General features: G+C 47.9%; 1 protein-coding gene across 6 annotated transcripts in view; it reads right to left on the reverse strand.

Annotated features, from left to right (window-relative positions):
- TRAF3IP1 (TRAF3 interacting protein 1) overlaps positions 1 to 20,997 on the reverse strand; it is an 82,187-nt gene extending 61,190 nt beyond the window's left edge. For 2 of the 6 annotated variants that reach the window (XM_030917031.1, XM_030917027.1), the window contains exons 1-6: positions 20,757 to 20,981; positions 16,142 to 16,210; positions 15,548 to 15,709; positions 12,723 to 12,866; positions 12,210 to 12,626; positions 7,551 to 7,626 (exon numbers count right to left, since the gene is read on the reverse strand). In XM_030917031.1, coding sequence (XP_030772891.1) covers positions 7,551 to 7,626; positions 12,210 to 12,626; positions 12,723 to 12,866; positions 15,548 to 15,709; positions 16,142 to 16,210; positions 20,757 to 20,879 — 991 coding nt within the window. In that variant the 5' untranslated portion in view covers positions 20,880 to 20,981. Of the gene's footprint in view, positions 1 to 7,550; positions 7,627 to 8,675; positions 8,748 to 12,209; positions 12,627 to 12,722; positions 12,867 to 15,547; positions 15,710 to 16,141; positions 16,211 to 20,728 lie in introns of all 6 variants that reach the window. The other 4 variants (XM_030917026.1, XM_030917029.1, XM_030917028.1 and 1 more) reach the window with 4 other exon arrangements.
- Between the last annotated feature and the right edge of the window lie 724 nt (positions 20,998 to 21,721).

Consider the following 21,721-nt stretch of genomic DNA (forward strand, 5'->3'; position numbering starts at 1 on the left):
GGGCGAGGTGGCGGGCGCCTGTAGTCCCAGCTACTCGGGAGGCTGAGGCAGGAGAATGGCGTGAACCCGGGAGGCAGAGCTTGCAGTGAGCTGAGATCCGGCCACAGCACTCCAGCCTGGGCGACAGAGTGAGACTCCGTCTCAAAAAAAAAAAAAAAAAAAAAAATACACACAAGAAGCCGGGTATGGTGGCACACACCTGTAGTCCCAGCTACTCAGGAGGCTGAAGCAGAAGAATCACTTGAACCCAGGAAGTGGAGGTTGCAGTGAGCTGAGATCACGCCACTGTACCCCAGCCTGGGCAACAGAGTGAGACTGTGTCTCAAAAAAAAAAAAAAAAATATATATATATATATATATACACACACACACACACACGTATAACTGTACATTAAGCAAAATGGCAAAATTGTTAGAACTAGTGAGTCTGGGTGAGAGGTACACGGGCATTAGTTGTACTATTCTTTCTATTTCTCCATATTTTTCACAATAAAAACAGATAAGTAAGCAAAAATGAAATGAGGGAAACTAAGCAAAATAAAGACATGGCTTAATGTTCTAGAAAAACTTGGAACTGTCACACAATTGTAAAGCAAACAAAGCATGCCTTACAGTTTGCCTAACAACTGGAGTACAGGAAGAAATTTGTTCATGTTTTGAAAAAGAAATGGATAAATTCCTTGTTGAACTCTTTAATCCACCCAAAAAACCAAAATAACAATAAAACACACAAATTCTCTGATGATGACCCAAGCTGCGAGCACAGGGTTCACAAGGGCCGGGTCAGTCAGTGCAACAAAGGCCAGCTTTGACAACATGAGCTTTTCCTTGAAGCACTAAGAAGGAAAGGTACTGTGAGGACCGGCTCATTAATCAGGCCCAATGGCAGTGCACCAGGGTTCACCCCCAATGAAGAAATTAAGGAACTGTAACAACTGCCAGCAAACTCTGAATTCCAAATGTTAAACCACGGCCACTGCAAGATAACACCTGCAACTACGAGGACAGAGACCCCCAGGCTCCTGCTGTGGCAGGACCCCAGGGGAGCAGGGCCAGGGTCAGGGGAGGAGAAAGAGGGACCGGGAATCTCTCCAGAGCCCAGGCTCTGCTCCTGGCCGCTGTTCCCAATCCCCTGCACCGCCACCCACCCCCACACCACCACCCAAGGACAGCAGGAGACTCTGCTCCCCAGCAGGTGGCATCAGGTTCCATCCCAATCTCTGCAAAAAGCTCAACCCAGAAACCACGTTTGCAGTTTGTGCTTCTTACTGCCTAGGCTTGTGTTATCGTCACACTTGTCGATATTACCTATAAAGTCCTCACTACCTGTCTGGAAAATGCTTTCAATTTGTTCTAAATTCATTGCCCGTCTCAGGATGAGCGCTGTCTCGCGCTGATCCGGGGCTGGCAGTTCAGCTGAGGTGATCTGTGATAAAGCAGGTTAGACCGCGGCATGCCTGGGATGAGCCACCACTTTATGGACACCTCATTCACCTTCAAGGCAGGTATCTTTACCCCCATTTACGACGAGGAAACTGTGGCTCAGAGAACCCACTCATGTGGCTGGCTCAAGGCCATGAGGTGGGTAAGCAGGAGGTGGGGAGTCGCCCCTGTGGCCTCAGAGATGGGGTCCTAGCTAGCCGAGTGGGGGCTACCAGGAGTCCACCCCTCAGCCTTTTGCCACTGCCTACTGCCCTCTCCTGCAGTGCAGGATTGCAGTGTGCCTGGGTGTTTCCCCACAGACTCCTAGGGATAAGGAAAGCTCCCACAAAAAGAAAACATACATCACCAAGATGTGGTTGAACGGTAACATGCATGACCGTGTGGCAGGGGCTCTCTTCAGTGGAAACACCCTGCTCCAGCTCAGTCACCGTTTACTCCACCATCCCATGCTACTGAAGACCCAGACAACTCCCATATAGTCACCCTACTTGGAATAAAATAACCATAGATCATCTTTCACACTGCAGCTGCTGTACCAAGCACATCTACTCCTGGAAATGCCAGCTCTGAGGGGAACGCACACGGAGAAAGAAGGATGTGCTCATCGGTATTCCAGCTACGCTTCAGAATTTGTAAAAGTCAGAAGATATAAGGCACGTTGGGCCAGCAAAAATTTCCTCTTCCCCTGAAGTCTGATCTTACACTATTTTTTTCCTAAAGTGCCACTGGAGAATTCTAATATTTCTGAAGAATTCCGTCTGAAGTCACAGATGACTGTAGTTACTGATACTGAACCAAGGACCATCCCCTCTGAGGCAGCAGGATGAGGGCTGGGCGCGCCCGCCACACACTGGCCTGAATGGGATTGGCTGTGACAGGCCAGCTTCCCAATGTGCCTAACAAGCACTTGGAACACCTCTACTATGAGCATTTTCTGAGTAGAATAAAGGAGAGCAGGATGAAGACATAAAAACCGTTTCTCTGTGTCATCACCCACACCACTGTGAGATCCCAACAGCAAGATTAAGAAAGCATTTTGACTGAAGTGTAAAAATAATCTATGTATAAAAAGCCATATAATTAACTTAAAGCTGAGTTAATAAAGTTATCATATAACTTAGCATATTAAAGCAAATAAAACCGCAAGTTATGTCCAATCTTCAGTACATCAGGAAAAAGTCTCATGAACATTAAAGTAGTTAGAATAATTTTTTAACAGTGTATAACTACATTGAGATAAAACCATTCACAATAAAGTGATGAGGAATTTAAACTAAAGAATATATTTTTCTTACCTATTTCTGAAGTTGTCGTTTCCTGATTTGGCTCATTATTTATCCAGACACTACGGAGTCTAAAATTTTAGCTGAAATATTATCCTCCTTCCTTCCTGACATAAAATAGTTAGCAACAGATCAAAATATTATAAAAGATTTTGTGTTTGGTTGTTTTAGTTGGGATTTATAAGGGTTACACCAAGGTCACCAGCAAACTGTCTTGTCAACTAAATGGTCAGTTCTCAGCCTCCACATGACTCCCCTCATTAGAGCTTGACAAGAAACCCCCTCTCCTTCCCTAACACTTTCTTCCTCTCCAAGTTTTCCTCCAACTTGTTGGCCTTCTGTTTCCTTTGCAAGGATGATCCTCCCTCCTCCTCCTTCCTCCTCCTCCTCCTCTTCCTCCTCCTCCTCCTCTTCCTCCTCCTCCTCCTCCTCTTCCTCCTCCTCCTCCTCTTCCTGCTCCTCCTCCTCCTCCTCCTCCTCTTCTGACCTGGGGGACCACAGCAGGCTCCAGAGTTCACCACGCCCTTCCTACCTACACACGCCCCTGGACCCATTACTGCACAAAGGTCCATGTGTGTAAACACCACTTGTATGCTAGAACTCTCCATTTTTTGTTTTTCCCTTCCGTTTCTCCAGCTCTCTCCTGATCTCCAAGTCAATACCTCCAGCTGTCTACTAGATGTTTCTACCTAGTTCGTCCACAGCCATCTCAAATTTGTTGTCCAACACAGAATTCCTAACACTGCCACCCATTCCACCAACCAGCGTCTCCCAGAACCTTCCATGTCAATAAAGGCCAGGCCACCCCCTAGGAGCCCAGACCCCCCCAGAATGAATCTCATCTTTGATTTCTTTCCATTCAAACAAGTGGTACCCCACCCATCAGCACAGTAAACCTAACCCACTCTCAGCGCTGGCACTCTGGTCCCAACCCTCACCTCCTCTCATCCAGATGCCACGGCCCCTCCTCACTGCTCTGCAGCCTTTACTCCTGCCATGCCACAGTTTTAAAAGGAGGAGTTCTAAAACCTAAGTCAAATCTTGCCTCTGTGCTGCTTAAAACTCTTCAAGGACTTCTGTGTGCACTGTAAACCACACAGCTGCTATGGACAGGGACCAGCAGCTCTGGGACTGGCAGCTCCGGGCCCTGCTTGCTGGCCCAGTCCTTTACCCTATCACTATTCCTCTCTCCACCAGCCTCACCACTCACACACCTGCATGTCCTCCTTCACCCAAGTCAGCTCTCTGTCCAGGTGTCCTCCCTCGGAGAGACCTTCCCTGCTCCCACCCCTCATCCCTGCTCCTCTTGGCTTCATTTTCCTTGAAGATTCATCACAAACTAACATGCACATATGTACCCCTGTGTTCTCTTTATTATCATAAATGTCTGCAGAATCATTGAAAGAAAACTCAAATGGACAATTTAAGCCTGTGATTGATTCAGGGTAGGAAATCCTCACCTGGCCAGGGGCAGCGCTGCATGGGACCAACATGCCCCTCTGCCCCCTCTCCACTCCGGCCAGAAGGCAGTGTTCTAGAGCTCAGGCCCCAGGTCAAGAAGGGCCACACCTATGCCAACCACCCCCGCAGACTTCCACATGCTCAATGACCAAGTAGAAGCAAAGGACCAGGCAGTAAAGGTTTCAGCTCTCAACATTCACTCACAGCCTCCACTATGGTTCACTGAGCTTACCGAGCTGTTTCATGCTATGTTCCTTCTTAGCTTTACAGTAGGAAGAGTTATGTTCTTTTCCAGGGGAAAGACTATTTTCACTGGTTTTAGGGTCCCTTCTTCCTGACATAAAACAGCACAATGAAAATATATATTAAATGTAATCTGTAATGTAATGTAAAACAGTTAACAAACAAATGAAATTAAAATGTACTCAAAAGGCAAAGTGATCAGCTCTGTATGCACTACTTAGAAATAAGCAAACATTATAATATTCCTGGGCAGAATGCTTTCTGGATTCTGCAGGGATTCCAGAATGACTTTAAGAGTCTAAGTATGTTTACCAATGTGATACCCTCACACCCTGTAGTAAAGGCTCATTCATCCCCTTGAGCAGAACACAGAGCTCCAGTGTCTCACACACCTATGGGTACTGAGCATTTGCCCAAATGTGAACCTACTTAAACAAGGCAGAATGTTCAGGCAGAGTGCCAGCTTTGCTGGGGGACCCATAGGGAGGTCAGTGCCCAGCTAGCAGGAGAGGAAGACAAGAGTCTACTGAGCTGTTGACAGCTCAGGGAATCTCAGTGTCAAAAAGCCCATAAATGTCTGGTAAGAAAATCTCTTAAGATCATACAAAAGACCCCTAGAGCACAAGCTCACCAGTAAACACAGATGCACATATCGCAGCGATTAGTAAAGAAGGGCGGATGATCCAACTGCCTGCTTAGGAAAGCCAAAAGAATCAACAAAAGAACTACTGGATTAAGAGGCAACAACAGGCCAGGCGCGGTGGCTTAGGGCTGTAATCCCAGCACTTTGGGAGGCTGAGGTGGGCGGATCACTTCAGGTTAGGAGTTCAAGACCAGCCTGGCCAACATGGTGAAACCCTGTCTCTATGAAAAATACATAAAATTAGCTGGGCGTGGTGGCATACACCTGTAATCCCAGCTACTCGGGAGGCTGAGGCAGAAGAATCAATTGAACCCGGGAGGCAGAGGCTGCAGTGAGCCAAGATTGTGCCATTGTACTCCAGCCTGGCAACAGAGTGAGACTCCGTCTCAAAATAAATAAATAAAATAAATAAAATAAAATAAACCAGTGAGCAACCACTGTGACCAACAGACATACCCAAGCACATGCAACGTGTTCTCGGAAGAGGGGAACACCCTCACGAAGCTGAAGTTAGAGGTGTCTAATCTTCCTAAACTAATGAATGCATATATTTAACACAAATCCAATTAAATTCTGAGACGTTTATTTTGCAAGAGTGGAATTCTTGAGTCATGAAGTGCTTTTAAAATTCATCCGGAAGACCGGGGCCGGGCGCGGTGGCTCAAGCCTGTAATCCCAGCACTTTGGGAGGCCGAGGCGGGCGGATCACGAGGTCAGGAGATCGAGACCATCCTGGCTAACACGGTGAAACCCCGTCTCTACTAAAAAGTACAAAAAACTAGCCGGGCGAGGTGGCGGGCGCCTGTAGTTCCAGCTACTCGGGAGGCTGAGGCAGGAGAATGGCGTGAACCCGGGAGGCGGAGCTTGCAGTGAGCTGAGATCCGGCCACTGCACTCCAGCCTGGGACAGAGCGAGACTCCGTCTCAAAAAAAAAAAATAAAATAAAATAAAATAAAATTCATCCGGAAGAATAAGCAAATAAGATGGCTTAAAACTTTTCTGAAAAGAACAATGATAGGAAACTAATAGTAAAAATAAAACAGGAGAAGTAAAAACACCACACACAAAAAAGCCCATAACCCAGACTACAAAAGGCATCACAGAGCAGGAGAGAAGCATTCAATTAAGAAGTGATCCTGGAATTACTGATGAATTATTCTGACAAAATAGATTCAGAGCCTCACCTTATACCATGAAGTAAAGTAAGATAGAACATAAGAAATTAAGTAAAAAAATGTATGATGAAATGCAAATCTTCACCTCTCAAATCTCTGGACAGATTACCAAAAAAAAGATTAGAGGCCTCAGGCACATAACAATTTAACACCCAGGCAAATCAGAAACCAAACCCAATATAATTAGTAGAAACAAACTGGAAAAGAAACACTTATGCAAAAATTGGCAAACTGGCAGATGTCCTTAACATACAGCATGCGCATGCAAATCAGTAAGAACGCAGACTCCAGAAGCAAGAAGAACCCAGGGAAACCAAAGAACAGGCAGGTCAGAGAAGCCCAAAACATTCACACACGACAACAATCACCATTTCACTAGTAATCAACTTTTTGTTTTTCGTCCATCAAAATCAGCATGCCTTTACAGCACTGGAGAAGGTGTGGGGTGAAGGGCCATTGAGGGCGCGCAGTAGCCATAATGCCATACCCTTTGTGCCAGCCACTGCACTTCTGGAAACCCACCCCACAGCGTTCAACCAAAAGACAACAAAGGCTTCTAGCACAAAGCTGGTCACAAACGCATTGCTAATTATTGTGCACAAGTGGAACCTACCATTTAAGCCTCCTTTCTAAGGGAAAAATTCCCACTACTACATCTTGCCACCCTTCTTTAACTTATACAATTTAGTAAAAGGATGATTTTTCAGAAACTAGCACTGCTCAAAGTAACTTCATACTTCAATGAAAAATAAGCCTCCAACGCCAGTGGCCTCCAACAGGGCTTCCCTGCATTTGCCTGACACTGGTGTGTTAGACAGGATTGTGAGGTACTATCCTTCAACGAACCGTAGGCCAGGCCTGCACGTTCAACTTTTAGCATGACTTCCAATCATCATTTCTGTGGTTTTTAAACACATAAACATTATCTGCCTACATGCTGTACGTCCAACCTGCACGAGGATTAAATGTAGGCTGCCAACGCAAAGGACAGAACTACTGAAAAGAAGATGGCTAAGTATTTCTGGAAAATGAAAATTTGATCACAACTTTTACATTTCAACACAGATCTCCAGCAAAGAGGGGCTACTCTACCCTGATGTCATCAGCTCACACACTTGTGCACACAGGCATGTGTATGTAACAGCCACAAATCTTCATTATTTCCACACGCTATTCATTCCCAGATACAGCAAGTCTGTTTTCCAGCCACAGGAGTTCTTTCCTACTAGACATTGGGATTAAGACAAAAAAAAAAACAACTAATATCCATATTTTCAGCTACATATATAAGTTTTGCAGTACCTTCCACTGAATTTTTGGATCGCCGTTTTGTTGTTTTTGTTGTCAATGACTTGGATGCTCTAGTGGAAATCTCAGTCTTAAAGAAAAAAGAATGAAAAGAAATTAATTGATGCATTACACAGCAATATCATAAGCAGGTTTACTTTTTAAGCTCTGCTTGAGGAAGAACAAGTATGACATCCAGCAATAGTGCCCATCTGCTTTAAAAACTCAGTATCACCAAGGACTCAAGACCTGAGAGTGCGAATTAACACGTAGGCCAAAAGCCTTTTCGCAATATATTTAGAATTCCATCATTTTGTGCAGCCCTAAAGAGGTCAACAATCTGCTCACTACACTTTGAGAAACACCGTCTTATCAGTTGTGCTTATGAGGACTCCACTTCTGTTGCTATATATTTAATTACTTAAATGCACTTGTAAGCAACTCTGAAGGTAAAAATTTATACGTATTTAAACAGAACACTAACCAAAGGAAACAGCACATCCTATTCCTCCCTCCACTGGCACAGTTCCAGTCTTACCACCTCTCTCCTCTAACTGGCCCCCCAGCCTCTACTCGATGCCTAACCCAGCTCCCCTGCAGCCTCATGAATACTTCCTGAAATGTGAATTGGACTACAAAAGTTGGCTTCAACCTCTCAGTGGCCCCTACTGCTTGGGATGAGTGTAACCTCCACAAGATGGCCCATGTGGAGACCGTGGCGAGCCCCAGGAAATGCATCATGGAGTCCTGAACAGGCCAACCAGAGGTTGGAGGGGTTCCTCCCACTGGCCCCATCTGCCTGGTGACTTACGCCTCTTCCAGACTCATTGTGAGTGCCACCTCCCCCTTCTCCCCAAAATGACAACCCTATCACACCACACATCACACTAGTCATATAAAGGCATAAGTAAACCCAGGAGTGCCCCACAGAAAATCAGAGTAATACATACCCCCATCTATTTTACCAGGAGGTAAAGCATTTAACTCATTACTTTTACAACCAAGTAAAATGGACCTATTACAGATAGGCCATGACCATGTGCTCCCTCCATGCCTCAGTGGACCACGGGAGCACACAGCATTCACTGCTTCAACACAGCTACAAGTTGACATCTCTTAAAGTTATTTTTTAAAGTTTACCTCTGTTTCAGCCTTGGAGTCTTTAAAAGTTCCATCTGACAACTTTTTAGACATCTCCCCTGAGCTTGCTGACTATTAAAAAAAAAAAAAAAAAAAAAAATTCAAACTTTAGAATTATTCCAATCCGTAATACCTAAAAATATGCCAAGGTATTTTCTATAACACTGACCAACAGTGAAATCATTCTTCCCATGAGAACACCACATCGCCAGTCCAGCTCTGATTGCCATGATTGTTACTGCTGCCTGCATTCCCCAAGAGTCTTCCAAGCCAAAGGCAGGGAGATCTCTTCTCATAAGGGCAAAGTAGGTGGGCAAGGACTTCAAATATTCCTGCCTCTCAGGAAGCTATATGAACACGAATCCCTATGCCACACTGAACTTCCTGCAAACATATCGCAGGGAAACCCGGGGATCTGGAAGTGAGGGAGGGAATGAACAATACAAACCTCCAACACCCACAGAGAAACTGCTCCTAGCCGCCTCTGCTGATCACAGGCTAACTTCATTAACAGAATGGGGCAATTCTTTTTAAGCAAAGGCTTCAGACTGTAAGTGAGGAAAGCACTCTCATAACATAAACTACATGAAAACCGTAAACACCATCTCATCTCACGCCTTAAATCACTTCTCTAGAAGACATATCTCAGAGTAGAAGGAGAAGAACACATTATCTTCATTGAGATTTTCCTCCAGGAAGACTGAAAAGCAAAGAAAGCCTGTTCAATATTTCAACAATTCAATGTCCTCATAAGTTAATTATGAAGATATCAGATTTTATCAGCAGTAATTACCCATGACTGCAGGCTGGGCACTGCGCACGTGCTACCCATAAAAGGGGCAGTTAAGAGAGGGGCCCGGGACCCCCACGTGACCAGTCTAACCTAGCACCTGTCCGCTCCACTGCACTCTTAATTTTCTGAGTGTTTTCATATCTACTATTTCACCTCTTCCTCGCAAAAGCCCATGAGGTAGCCTAGGATCTCATCAGCCTCTCAACTAAATGGGAAATAAAATGGGGAAGAGGATAAAGAATGACTGCGGCAGAACCGGGGTTAGAACTTGAGTCTCTTGCCTCCCCAGCATAGATGTGACTAAGGTCCCTGGGAACTGGGGTTCCTTGGGAGGCGCCTCACAGCAGCTTACACCTGCCTGGCGCTTTTTACCAGAGGAAAGGATGCAGCTGCCTCCCAGACCCACGCGGCTCAATGAAGCCCCCAGATTGTCCACAGAAGAGCCTGGCAAGCAAAACCAGCATGCGAGATCCACGCACATCTCACGGCGACCAAGTGCGCACCAGCTTTGCGCAGGAAAAAATCACTTCGCCATGGCCTCAGATGCTTTTAAACAAAACCATCATTACACTTGGCTCTGATATGTTCCCAAATATTAGCCTCTAAGAATTTCTTTTTGTTGTTGTTGTTGTTTGAGACAGAGTCTCGTTCTGTCACCCGGGCTGGAGTGCAGTGGTATGATGTCCGCTCACTGCAACCTCCGCCTCCTGAGTTCAAACAATTCTCCTGCCTCAGCCTCCTGAGTAGCTGCGACTACAGGTGCCCACCATCACACCCAGCTAATGTTTGTAATTTTTTTTTCAGTAGAGACAGAATTTCGTCACCATGTTGGCCAGGAAGGTCTCGATCTCTTGACCTCGTGATCCACCCGCCTAGGCCTCCCAAAGTGCTGGGATTACAGGCGTGAGTCATCATGCCTGGCTGAGCCTCTAGGAATTTCTTTGGAATGGTTTCTCTCTATTTCAAGTCATCTCATTAGCAGTTTTAGGGAACACAGCGTGGGGACCCCCAATCCAAAGGCCTTGAGAGCTGAGGAACGTTGGCCCCTTCCTAGGCTGCCTCATGCAAAATACACCAGAATATACTGGTGCCTCAGAAAAATCAGGTCCATGAAAAATACTTTTTCTTACACCTCTAAAAAGGAGCAAAAGATGGGGAATGTCTTTGTAATTTCTAAGACTCATAAGGAAAGCCAGGTTATGACACATATCATACAGTACGTTACTCCAGGATGTGCAGTGGAGGGGGAATGAGTGACATTTTAAATAGTAAAACTCCAAAATGCCCCGTAGAACACTACGTTCAATTAGGAACAAAACCACAATCTTGCCCGATAGGCACCCCTATCCCATTGTGACCCACAGATCTCAAAACGGGCTTGTACTGACCCCCACAGGAAAGCCTGGTTTACAGGATTCCCCTCAGGGTCAGTCCTGTGGCACCCACCCCCCTCCCCTGGGCAGGCACACCATGAGACGCAGTGCCACAAGACAAGATGGCTGTCCCAGGAGGAAGAGGCCATGGCACCAACTCAGGCCCTGCCCCTCACTGCCCGGCCAGATCTGGATCCCTTCCCGACCTCAGTGTCCTCCTTCCTAGCAGCTAGAGACAAGATGATTTCCAACATCTTCGCAGGATGCTTTACAATTTTACATCCCCCAGAGCATGGGTGTCTGGGAAAACATCCCCAACACACATGGTGGGTCCAGAAGGAATTCACACATTTAGAAAACAGTTTGAAACCAATAGGATTTTCTGGCAAACCCTAAATTTACCTGAAAATTTAATTAAACAAGAATTACAGTAAACTCCGGTCTTATTGTGCTTATCTACTAATGCCTAAAAGCCCCTGAAAGCAGCCCTAATCTTTAATAACTGAGCAATGTCCATGCTCCTAAAGACATCACATGCACAACTCGGACTGCACATAAACACTGCTTGCAATGCTAAGGTGGAGGCTGCTCCAAAGCCTTCAGAGCAATACTGAGAGTGACACAAACGACACAAACGACACAAACGACACGCACGGGAGAAGCCACACATCTTAAAACACCTGCGAGACAAGGACAAGAGCAACATGGCAAATCAGCTCAAACTCTGAAAAACGTTGATTTCTCCACAGGCCTGGTGGGGAATCATTAAACTCTAAAAAGAGCAAGCATTTAATAATATTTTCCTGACTTCCCCCTTCAAATTATCTTCTACCACTCCCACATCAAAATTCCATAAAGGGAGACCTCAGAAACCACTATCAATTGATCAATTTCATCCAATGTTTCATGATCTGAAAAGCCCATCATCCCTTGCCTGGATGCTCAATCCATTCCACCACCAAGTATTTACTGCAAAGCTGCTATGTGTCAGACACTCTACCAGACTGGGTATCCAACAGTGAATATGAGTGACATCTCTGGCTTATGCTCTTAGGGAGCTTATAATCCAGCAGACTTCTCCCTGGACATGAAGTAGGAAATGGTTAAAAACTCACTGAATAATGTCTTAATAAATGATTGGCTGAACAATACACTTCTATTAAGGGATGAACAAAAAAAGCCAAAACACAACTGACAAGAAATAAGCATCTCTTTGGGTTTCTACTGAGAATCCAAGATTGTCATAATTTTAAATAGGCATAAAAGAAAACCAGTTTCTTAGTCACATTGTAAGAAAGATAAAAATCATGATTGACACCCTCACAAACTCTTGCTAAGCAAACAGCGAGGTTTTCAGGAAGGCTTTACCTTTTTCTCGGGTTTGTCATGCTCTCTGTTCTTCTCCCTGTCCAGGTCCCGGGAGTGCTCCCCGTTTTTCACTCTCCGTCTGTCCCTGTCCTTCCCTTTGTCTCGGTCGCGCTCTCGGTCCCTGTCTCTCAGTCTCTCCTTCTCTTTTCCCCTCTCACTCTTTCTGTCTGTCTCCTTCTCACGCTCGGAGTCTCTGTCCCGCTCCCTGTTGCCTCTGTCTTTCTGTCGCTCACTGTCTGGCCTGGCCCGGGCTTTGGCTCTCTCTCTCTCCCCTTCTCTGTGTCTGTTTCCGCCATTCTCCTTGGCCTTCCCCTTGTCCTTGTCCTTTTCTCTTGGCTTGCTGTCTTCTTTCAGTTCTTCTTTCTGTTTTCGATCTCTGCTTGCACTTCTCTCTTTTATTTCAGAGTCTCCTCTATCCTATGAAATAAAAATAAAATCATTTATGAAAGTTTTTACCTAAGCTACAAAAAGACTCCCTATTTCATTTTCAAAGATGTGTGACTTGCAATTCACCTCTGTATTTTTGTGAACTCTGGACTCTTCTTCTGGCACATTCTTATTATCCAATTCCTGAGATCTTGAGGTCAGTGAGGCCCGGCCTTTCACTTCTCCCTTCTCTCCAGCTAAAACCCTCCGTACCGCATCGTCACTGGAGAGCTTGTCGTCCAAATGGAAGGAAATGAGGTGTTAGGTGAAATGAGATCCGCACAGTTAACAAATAGAACATCGCCATTCAAAGATAGCTCATGAGACAGATTCTCTGTCTACAATGAAATTCAAAGGATAAAATATTTTTTGAACATGTTATTATCACATACAAAGCACAGCATATCTTGGTAACTATTACTTTCAGCACTTTGGTCATTAACAGTAGCATCCACCCAAGCTAAATGAATCCTGATTCAAGTCTACCCAAGCTGTCAAATGTGAATGTGTGTGTTCAAGGTCAATAAAGCTGACCCATGCCTTAAACTTCTAATGGGATCGTAGAATCCCAGGCATAAGTGCCTTAAGATTTTATCTAACCACCTCACACCCATCAGGATGGCTGCTCCGAAAAAAAACACAAAACAACAAGCATTGGCAAGGATAAGGAGAAATTAAAACTCTCATGCACTGTTGATGGAAATGTAAAATGATACAGCCATTATGGAAAACAGTATAACAGTTCCTCAAAAAATTAGGCACAGATTTACCATATGACCCAATAATTCCCCTTCTGGGTATTTATCCAAAAAAATGGAACACAGGGTCTTGAAGAGATATTTGTATACCCATGTTCATAGCAGCATTATTCATAATAGCTAAAACATGGGAGCAAACTGTACCATTGACAGTTGAGTGGATAAACAAAATATGGTATATCCATCACAATGGAATATTATTCAGCCCTAAAAAGGGATGAAATTCTGATACATGCCACAACATCGATAAATCTTGAGAATGTTACATTAAGTGAAATAAGCCAGTCAAAAAAAGGACACTCTATGACTCCACTTATCCGAGGTCCCTAGAGTAGTCAGATTCATAGAGACAGAAAGTAGAATGAAGGATGCCAGGGGCCGGGGGATGGGAGAAGAGGAAGTTAGTGTTTCATGGGGACAGAGTCTGTTTTGCAAGAAGAGTCCTGGAGATGGAAGGTGGTGATGGCTGCACATGACTGAATTTACCAGCACTGAAGTGTACACTTCAACATGGTTAAGATGGCAAATTTTATGATAGGGATTTTAACACAATAATAAAATTATGGGGGGAAAAAACTGATCTAATTCAAGCCTCGTCAAATGCAAAAATTCCTTCTCCAGCATCCCTGACAGCCATCCAGAGTGTGGACACCTCCAGTCAGGAGTCCCACTCACTCAACGCACTCATTCCACAAGCACACGCTGAGTGACTGCCGCATGCCAGGCTCCATTTAGGCCGAAGATACACCATGTACTGGGGACACAGACAAACACAACAATTAAACAACAGGCTATAGGAAGCCTACAGGGGCACCTAAGTCGGCCTGGGAGGGAGGAGAGGCCCAGGCTCAAGGAAGTGCTCACAGACGCCACATTGCTGCTGGGTGAGGCTGGAGGAGGAAGGCAGCTCAGGCACCAAGAAACCAACAGGCACCAGGGCAAGAGGCTGACGGGAGACAGCGGGCCAGGGCTGAATGAGGGGGTGCATGGTGACTGGAGTGGAGGGCTCAGGTGTGGGAAACGAGAGAAGGATCTGAAGGGAAAGAAGTAGCAGCAGGTCTCTAGGGGGCTCACAAGCTGTGCCATGGAGCTGGCTCGGCCCCAAGGCTACTGGAAGCCGGAGAAGATTCAGCAGAGGAGATGGGAGCCAGATGTGCTTTTTAGAAAGATGAGCAACATCAAGGACCCGGGAAGGGGAGCTGGGGAGTCTAGGCACAGAGGCCAATGAACTGGCAAAATCTGCTTCCAAGTCTCTAAGTTTGCATGCTGGACCCGCACCAGGAGGGCCTCCTAGGAGTCGGCCTGACACCACTACGCACCTCCACGACCCACTGCTGTTGAGGGGGCTGAAATCTACCTGTTCCCGTTTGGGTCACATTTAAGGTTAGCCCCCAGCCAACCACCCACTAGGTATGTGAAAAACTGTATTAATCATACTCTCAATACAAGTCCAACCTGCTCCTCCATGGGGGACCACTCAGCCTTCAAAAGAAGGAAGACCCTGGGGAAAGACCTTCTCCAACGTTTGGGCAAACATGGCCCAGACTGGACCTAACCAGAGAAGCCTGAGGCCTGACACCCAAGTTTCTAGCCCAGGGTGAAAAGCTCAGGAAGAAAAAAATCTACTCCCTGTACAACAACTCAGAGAGAGCAACTCAGAGAGAGAAAGGGTGGAAGAGAGAAAGAGGAAGGGCAACAGACAAGCAGATACCAGAGGCTGCAGATGCAGGAAGAGAACAGAGACTCCCATAAGACCCAGGGAAGAAGAAAAGCGTTCCTGCAGCCACTGCAGCCCTGGCTGGAAGCAGCCACCTGTCCTCAAAGGAGCCCCAGAAAGGAGAAAGCCAGAGGGCATGGAAGCCTGGGCCTCCAGCCACCAGCCGGGCACAGAGTGCCTGTGGGGTTCCCGATTTTATATTGAAAGCTTGCAGAACTTGCGTATAACATACCCTTATTTGTCTTATCATTCAGTTTTAAACTACTCCTCCTGTATCTCTGGGGCTCCAGAAGGGGTGGGATCAGATTCAAAGCACAGTGTTTGACAGACACCACTGAAACTCCTCCCCTAAACCGCCCGCACATATGAGCTCCTCAGCCCCGACTACCTTTTACTCAAGTACTAAAAAGTTCAAAATGCCAGGACAGCAGCAGTACCTTGTGGAGACAGCATTTCCCAATTATCTGGAGCAGCTCATTTGTTCTTTCAGGCTCATGCCCAGCCACGATTCGGGCTGGTTTGGCCGACAGTGGCTCTCCCGACACCATTACAACCACGTCTATGGCCTTTTGTAGGAAGCTAATTTTTGCATCTTTATCCTGAAACATTTCCATTGAAAATATAAATATTACAATACTTTGAAGAGTATGCATTATCTTCAGTATGTTCTACAGGCATAGGATAGTTTCTGTTTACATACAAAACTATGTTTAGATATATAACAAATCTAGAAATACTGACCTTTTACTGACAAAACAAAAACAATTCATTAAAGCCTTTAATTTAGTTGACGGGCTAGCATTAACCTTTGAAATACTAATCCCATTTTTCAGTGAATAAAACTAGCATGATATCCAGTTACCACAATGAGAAAATGAAATGAGAAAGGGTATATATCAATTCATGAATTCACTGACCTTGTATTCCAACCACATGCAGCACAGAAATGACACATGCCACACTACCTGGCCTACAAAAAATCTCATCCGTTAAGGCGAGGGGTCAACGGGAGAAGCCCGACTCAAACCCACCTTCACATTATCAGACTTCATCTCGGCGTCTGTGTAGAGGCCTTTCATGAAACCAGTCATTCTAATCACCTTCAAGAGAGAAAGAAAGGCCACCATGTCACCACACGGACAGCCGCCTCATCAGCCTCATCCACTCAACTCCACACTTGGGAGATGTCAGAATTGACTAGCAGCCCAGACTTGAATCATCCACTTACTCAAGAAATGTCTGATGTCTACTACACGTGTTGTGCAGGGCAGAAGCCAGCCAGATCCTCTCAGAACTTAGGCTGGCTGTGTGGACAGATGGGTAAAGATGACACCATGCAGGTACTAAGGAAGCACTCAGGCTTGGTAGGTCATCCACAATCTGGGAGGGGCAGGGGTGGCAGGGAACTCTTCCTGGAGGAACCATACCTAGATGGGGACCAGGCTTACAGAAGAGTTGGGCAAGGGGGCATTTCAGATGCACATGCCAGGCATAAGGAAGTCCACACGGCTGGGCGTGGTGGCTCATGCCTGTAATTCCCAGCACTTTGGGAGGCCGAGGCGGACAGATTGTGAGATCAGGAGATTGAGACCATCCTGGCCAACATGGTGAAACACCGTCTCCACTAAAAATACAAAAATTAGTTGGGTGTGGTGGCACATGCCTATAGTCACAACTACATGGGAGGCTGAGGCAGGAGAATCACTTAAAGCCGGGAAGCAGAGATTGCATTGAGCCACTGCACTCCAGCCTTTTCTGAGACAGCCAGACTCTGTCTCCAAAAAAAGAAAAAAAAAAAAAGAAAGAAAGTCCACACAAGGTCCAGGACCCACAGAGTTCTATGCAAGGGAAATGAAGGACAGCAGGAGCCCCAGGACAGAGAGACACTCGGGGCCTGGTACAGAGGCCCTGAGAAGCCACTCAGGGACGTGAACTGAGCCAAAGGACCACAAGGAGGACCTGGAACAGCATTTTACAAGAGTCCTTCAGGTGCAATGGAGGAAATAGATTCCAAAAAGAAAAGGACCTTTGGTTGGGCACAGTGGCTTATACCTGTAATCCCAGCACTTTGGGAGGGCGAGGCGGGCGGATCACTTGAGGTCAGGAGTTCGAGACCAGCCTGGCCAACACGGTGAAACCCCCGTCTCTACTAAAAATACAAAAATTAGGCAGACATGGTGGCGGATGCCTGTAATCCCAGCTACTCAGGAGACTGGGGCAACAGAATTGCTTGAACCTGGGAGGCGGAGGTTGGAGTAAGCCGGAATCGCGCCATAGGACTCCAGCCTGAGCGACAGAGTGAGACTCTTTCTCAAAAAAAAAAAAGAAAAGGAATTTCTCAGCCTAGTTTTCTAAGACTAGAAGTTCTACAAGGGTCTTTCCCCTCACCACGTGTCACAAGTCACTTCTTAGGATGGTGGCAGGCTCCACACCCCATTGCTTTGGTTCTCTCCCCAATCACCCCTTCCCTCAGGTAACCTGTACCTCCTAATTAGCCCTAAAACCAGCTTTTAAGACAATGATTTTTTCTGTTCCTCTCAACCCCCCCACCCAGCCAGGGTCCTGGGTTCTCTCAAATTGAAATTTTTTGAAATGTAGTAGGTTACTGTAAAATCAATACAATTTGTAGCAACAAGCATTTTGAACAGCCGGGACCCTTACCAGCAGGCTGCATGGTACGTGGTAAGGACAGGTATGCCCACAGCAGTGTGTCCTAGGTCAGCTAATAAAGCATATTTATTACGGAGAGTTGTGTTTTACAAACAAGACAGTCCCATCCTAACATCAGCCTCCTCTGGAATCAAGCCACAACTCCTTAATTTGCATCAAGTTAGGTATTAATTAATCTAAGAGTTTTCATTCCACACCATGCTATGTAAGAGCTGTATTACTATTTTTCTCGAGATGACAGGTAGAATATTAAGAGCATCCTGCATTTTACATTCCTGGAACATTTTCATTTTGTCCCTGTTGAGGTTTTCCCAGGATGCTGGCAGTTAAAATTGTGAGCAGTAGGCTGGGTGCGGTAGCTCATACCTGTAATCCCAGCACTTTGGGAGGCTGAGACAGGCGGATCACCTGAGGTCAGGAGTTCGAGATCAGCCTGGCCAACGTGGCGAAACCCCATCTCTACTAAAAATACAAAAATTAACTGGGCACGGTGGCATGTGCCTGTAGTCCCATCTACTCAGGAGGCTGAAACAAGAGAATTGCTTGAACCCGTGAGGCGTAAGTTGCAGTGTGTGGAGATTGTGCCACTGCACTCCAGTCTGGCCGACAGAGCAAGACTCCCTCTAAAAAAAAAAAGTGAGCAATAACTGTAAGTGACAAGAGACATTAACGTCACAGGATCCACACTTAGCTTAATGAAATGGGGTGGTTAGTTTAGCTATAGCTAAAATACTAATATAGTAATTTGTGTATAATATTCAGGACAGCAAGGCATTTTCATAAGAGGCTCTCCACCTATTATCTGAAAATCCTTTCCAATGTGCCAGTCATTCTAACATCTTTATCAAGTAGGTGATAATTTATTTATCTTTACACAGGGGGAGAAATCAGCTTTGGCATTAGATGAGGAAGTCTATGGGAGAAGAGCAGACCAGTCGTTCCTAATTGGGAACATGCAACTCGTTCCACGCACCCTATCTACCTGGCCAGGAAGGCAATCCCTTTTTTTTTTGAGACAGGGTCTTACTCTGTCACCCAGGCTGGAGTGCAGTGGTACAATCACGGCTCACTGCAGCCTGAACCTTCCAGGCTCAAGCAATCTTCCCTACTCAGCCTCCTGAGTAGCTGGGATTACAGGTGCACCACCACACTCAGCTAATTTTTATATTCTCAGGAGAGATGGAGTTTTGCCATGTTGGCCAGGCTGGTCTTGAACACCTGGGCTCAAGTAATCGGCCCGCCTTGGCCTCCCAGAGTGCTGGGATTACAGGCCTGAGCCACAGCATCCAGCCCATATTCCTCCTCCTCTCCCATTAGGATGCCTCTGACCAACCATGTGGTAGTGACTGGACAGCCACCATGAGCTGAGGGCCACCACTGACTGCCCCACAAGGATAAGGCACACTCCCTGCGCCTCCCTCTGCATTTCAGGGCTCTGCATCTCAGTGGGGCAGACAGGACTGGGAGAATAAAGGTTTTGGCAGCCACAGCTATAGCTGGCTGGGCTCACATTGGCTCTTGTTCCCTCTGGGTCAGAGCACGGGTACCTGCCTATTTCACGGGATGGTGGTGATGCAGCACACACTGTCCTGCTCCCACCGGGCTATCCACACAGCAGGTCCCCTCCCCACACACTGTCCAGGACAGGCTGTAAGTGCTGCACCAGCTGGGAGGACGTGACCAGGGCTGGCAGTGCCTTGGGATGTGGGTGAATTCGAGAGCATTTTTAGGCACTGTTTTAACACAGAGGCACACGCTCCAGCCCACACGTTATAAGCTAAGGTAGGAGGGCAGACCCAGTAAAGCAAAGTCTGTGCAAGAATAAGGCACCCAACCTGTTGAAAAGAGTGAGAAACAGAGCTTGAGGACCATCACCAGGTGAGGTCATGAGGCCCTGGAAGTCTGCAAGTCCAACCTGAATCCTAAATCCCAAAACATACCTCTGAGTTCCCGCGTGCCCTTGGGTCCACCATGGAAATGGGTGCTGCACCCCCTGCAGTGACGCTCCTAAGAGTTACCAGGGAGTTACCACGAGCCTTGACAGGTCCCCCTCAACAGGGGATGTTTGTTGTGCAATTTCTATATACCTTACCCAGCGCAGATCACCAGAGCCATACTAATAAGCAAGCCAGGGTCTCCGTCACTGAGGAGCACATCATCCGCAAACGGGGAAAAGCTACAGAGACCACCAATCTCAATCTAGGGCACGGTGTGCCGCTCTGTTACAGTTTTTCCTGCCAAGTCTCCCTACCACCACCTCCACTAAATTCCCCTACTGGCATTTATTAAGCACCCAAAATGTGGTATGGAGGGAAACTTTGGGGCAGAAAGCTGTATAAAAAATATTATTTCCATTCTCCCAGAATTTAGCCTTCAGGGCAAGCGAGAAGGGTTCTGCAGGGTTAGATGAGGCGGGAGTCACAGAAGCAGCTCTGCCAGGCAGAATGGAAGATGCACTCTAAGGAGACACACGGGCAGGCAGGGAAGAAGTAATGCTCCCCGAGGCCCCGGAGCCGGGGGAGGGGGAGGACCTCCGCGCGGAGGGCGCCGCGGAATTGGGCCTACAGGCCGGGATCCCGGGCAGGGGCCGCACAGAGCTCTCGCCCCGACCCCGGAACTCACCCCGGCCCCCTACCCGCACCCTGCGCCCGGCCCATACCCGGTCCACACTCGGCCCTGAACCAGTCCCCGACCTGCACCCCGAGCCCGGCCCACACCCGGTCCTAACCCGGCCCCCGACCTGCACCCCGAGCCCGGCCCACACTCGGTTCACACTCGGCGCTGACCCGGTCCCCGACCTGCACCTCGAGCCCGGCCCACACCCGGCCCGGGCCCCGACTCAGGCCCAGCCCCGGCCCCAGACCCGCACCTGAGCCCGAGCCGGCTCGCACCCGGCGCCACCCGGCCCGGGCCCTGACCTCGGCGCCCACCGGAACCCCGACCCGCACCTGGCCGGGCCCGGGCCCCGGTGCCCACCTCCGTGATGATGTCGTGCAGGTAGCGGAACGGGGGCTTGCTCAGCAGCTTCTCTGTCAGCGGCGGCCTCCGTATCACCTTCCCCAGCGCCTCCTGCGTCCGCCTCACCACCGCCGCGTTCATGACGGCGCCCGCCGCCCGCTGGCGGCCTGCGTCCTCAGCCGGCACGGCCGAGCCTAAGCCCGGGTTCCTGGCCGCCGCCGGCCCCGCCGCTGCCGCCCGGTCCCGCCACGACGCGCCGCTCTGGTTTCCATCCCACAGTGCACCGGAGCCCACCACAGCGCCTGCGCGGCCGCCGCAGGGCGTTCGGTCGCTAGGGTTGCGCGGCCTTAGCAACGGACGCGCCGCGGTGCCCCGCCCCCTGCTCGCGTCCGGCGCCCGCGCAGGCAGTACTGGGGGTTCCGCGGGAGGGGTTTGGGGGCGGGCGGCCGTGCCCGCGCAGGCGTGGCGCGGCGGGGCGGGGAAAGGGGATCTGGGATCCGGCTCCCGGCTCCTCCTCTGCCGAGTGACGGCCTCGGGAAGCGTGTGTTCGCTCGCGTTAGAGGCGACTGCTTGAGGTCTGATTAAGAACAAGGTAAACTCTAAGATCTGTGCCTCCTGTTTCCCAAATCTCAAGGGCTTTTGCAGGCACTGGTTCATCGGAGGGGACGGTACTAAGTTATCCCAAAACACACGGAATACAAAATACACTGTCCTGGCTGGTACTTAATAAGGCTTCTTGGGCAAGTCACTTGTTTTCTCTGAGACTCTACTTCTGTTCCTACAAAGCAGGGCTAGTGTGCCCCCTGCCTAACCTACCTCCCAGGAAGGTAAATGGTGACTAAATGCTGTGTCGGTGCTCTGAAACCGGGACAAAGCCATGCCCCGTTGTCCTACTAGGTGTCGTGATTCTTTCCCATCTGTCCTCCGTCCATCATGCACAGGCCTACCGCAGAAGTCCTTCTAGCGATTTGAGAGCTCTGGGG

The sequence above is a fragment of the Rhinopithecus roxellana genome, chromosome 14, assembly GCF_007565055.1.
Source record: "Rhinopithecus roxellana isolate Shanxi Qingling chromosome 14, ASM756505v1, whole genome shotgun sequence".
Lineage (NCBI taxonomy): Eukaryota > Metazoa > Chordata > Mammalia > Primates > Cercopithecidae > Rhinopithecus > Rhinopithecus roxellana.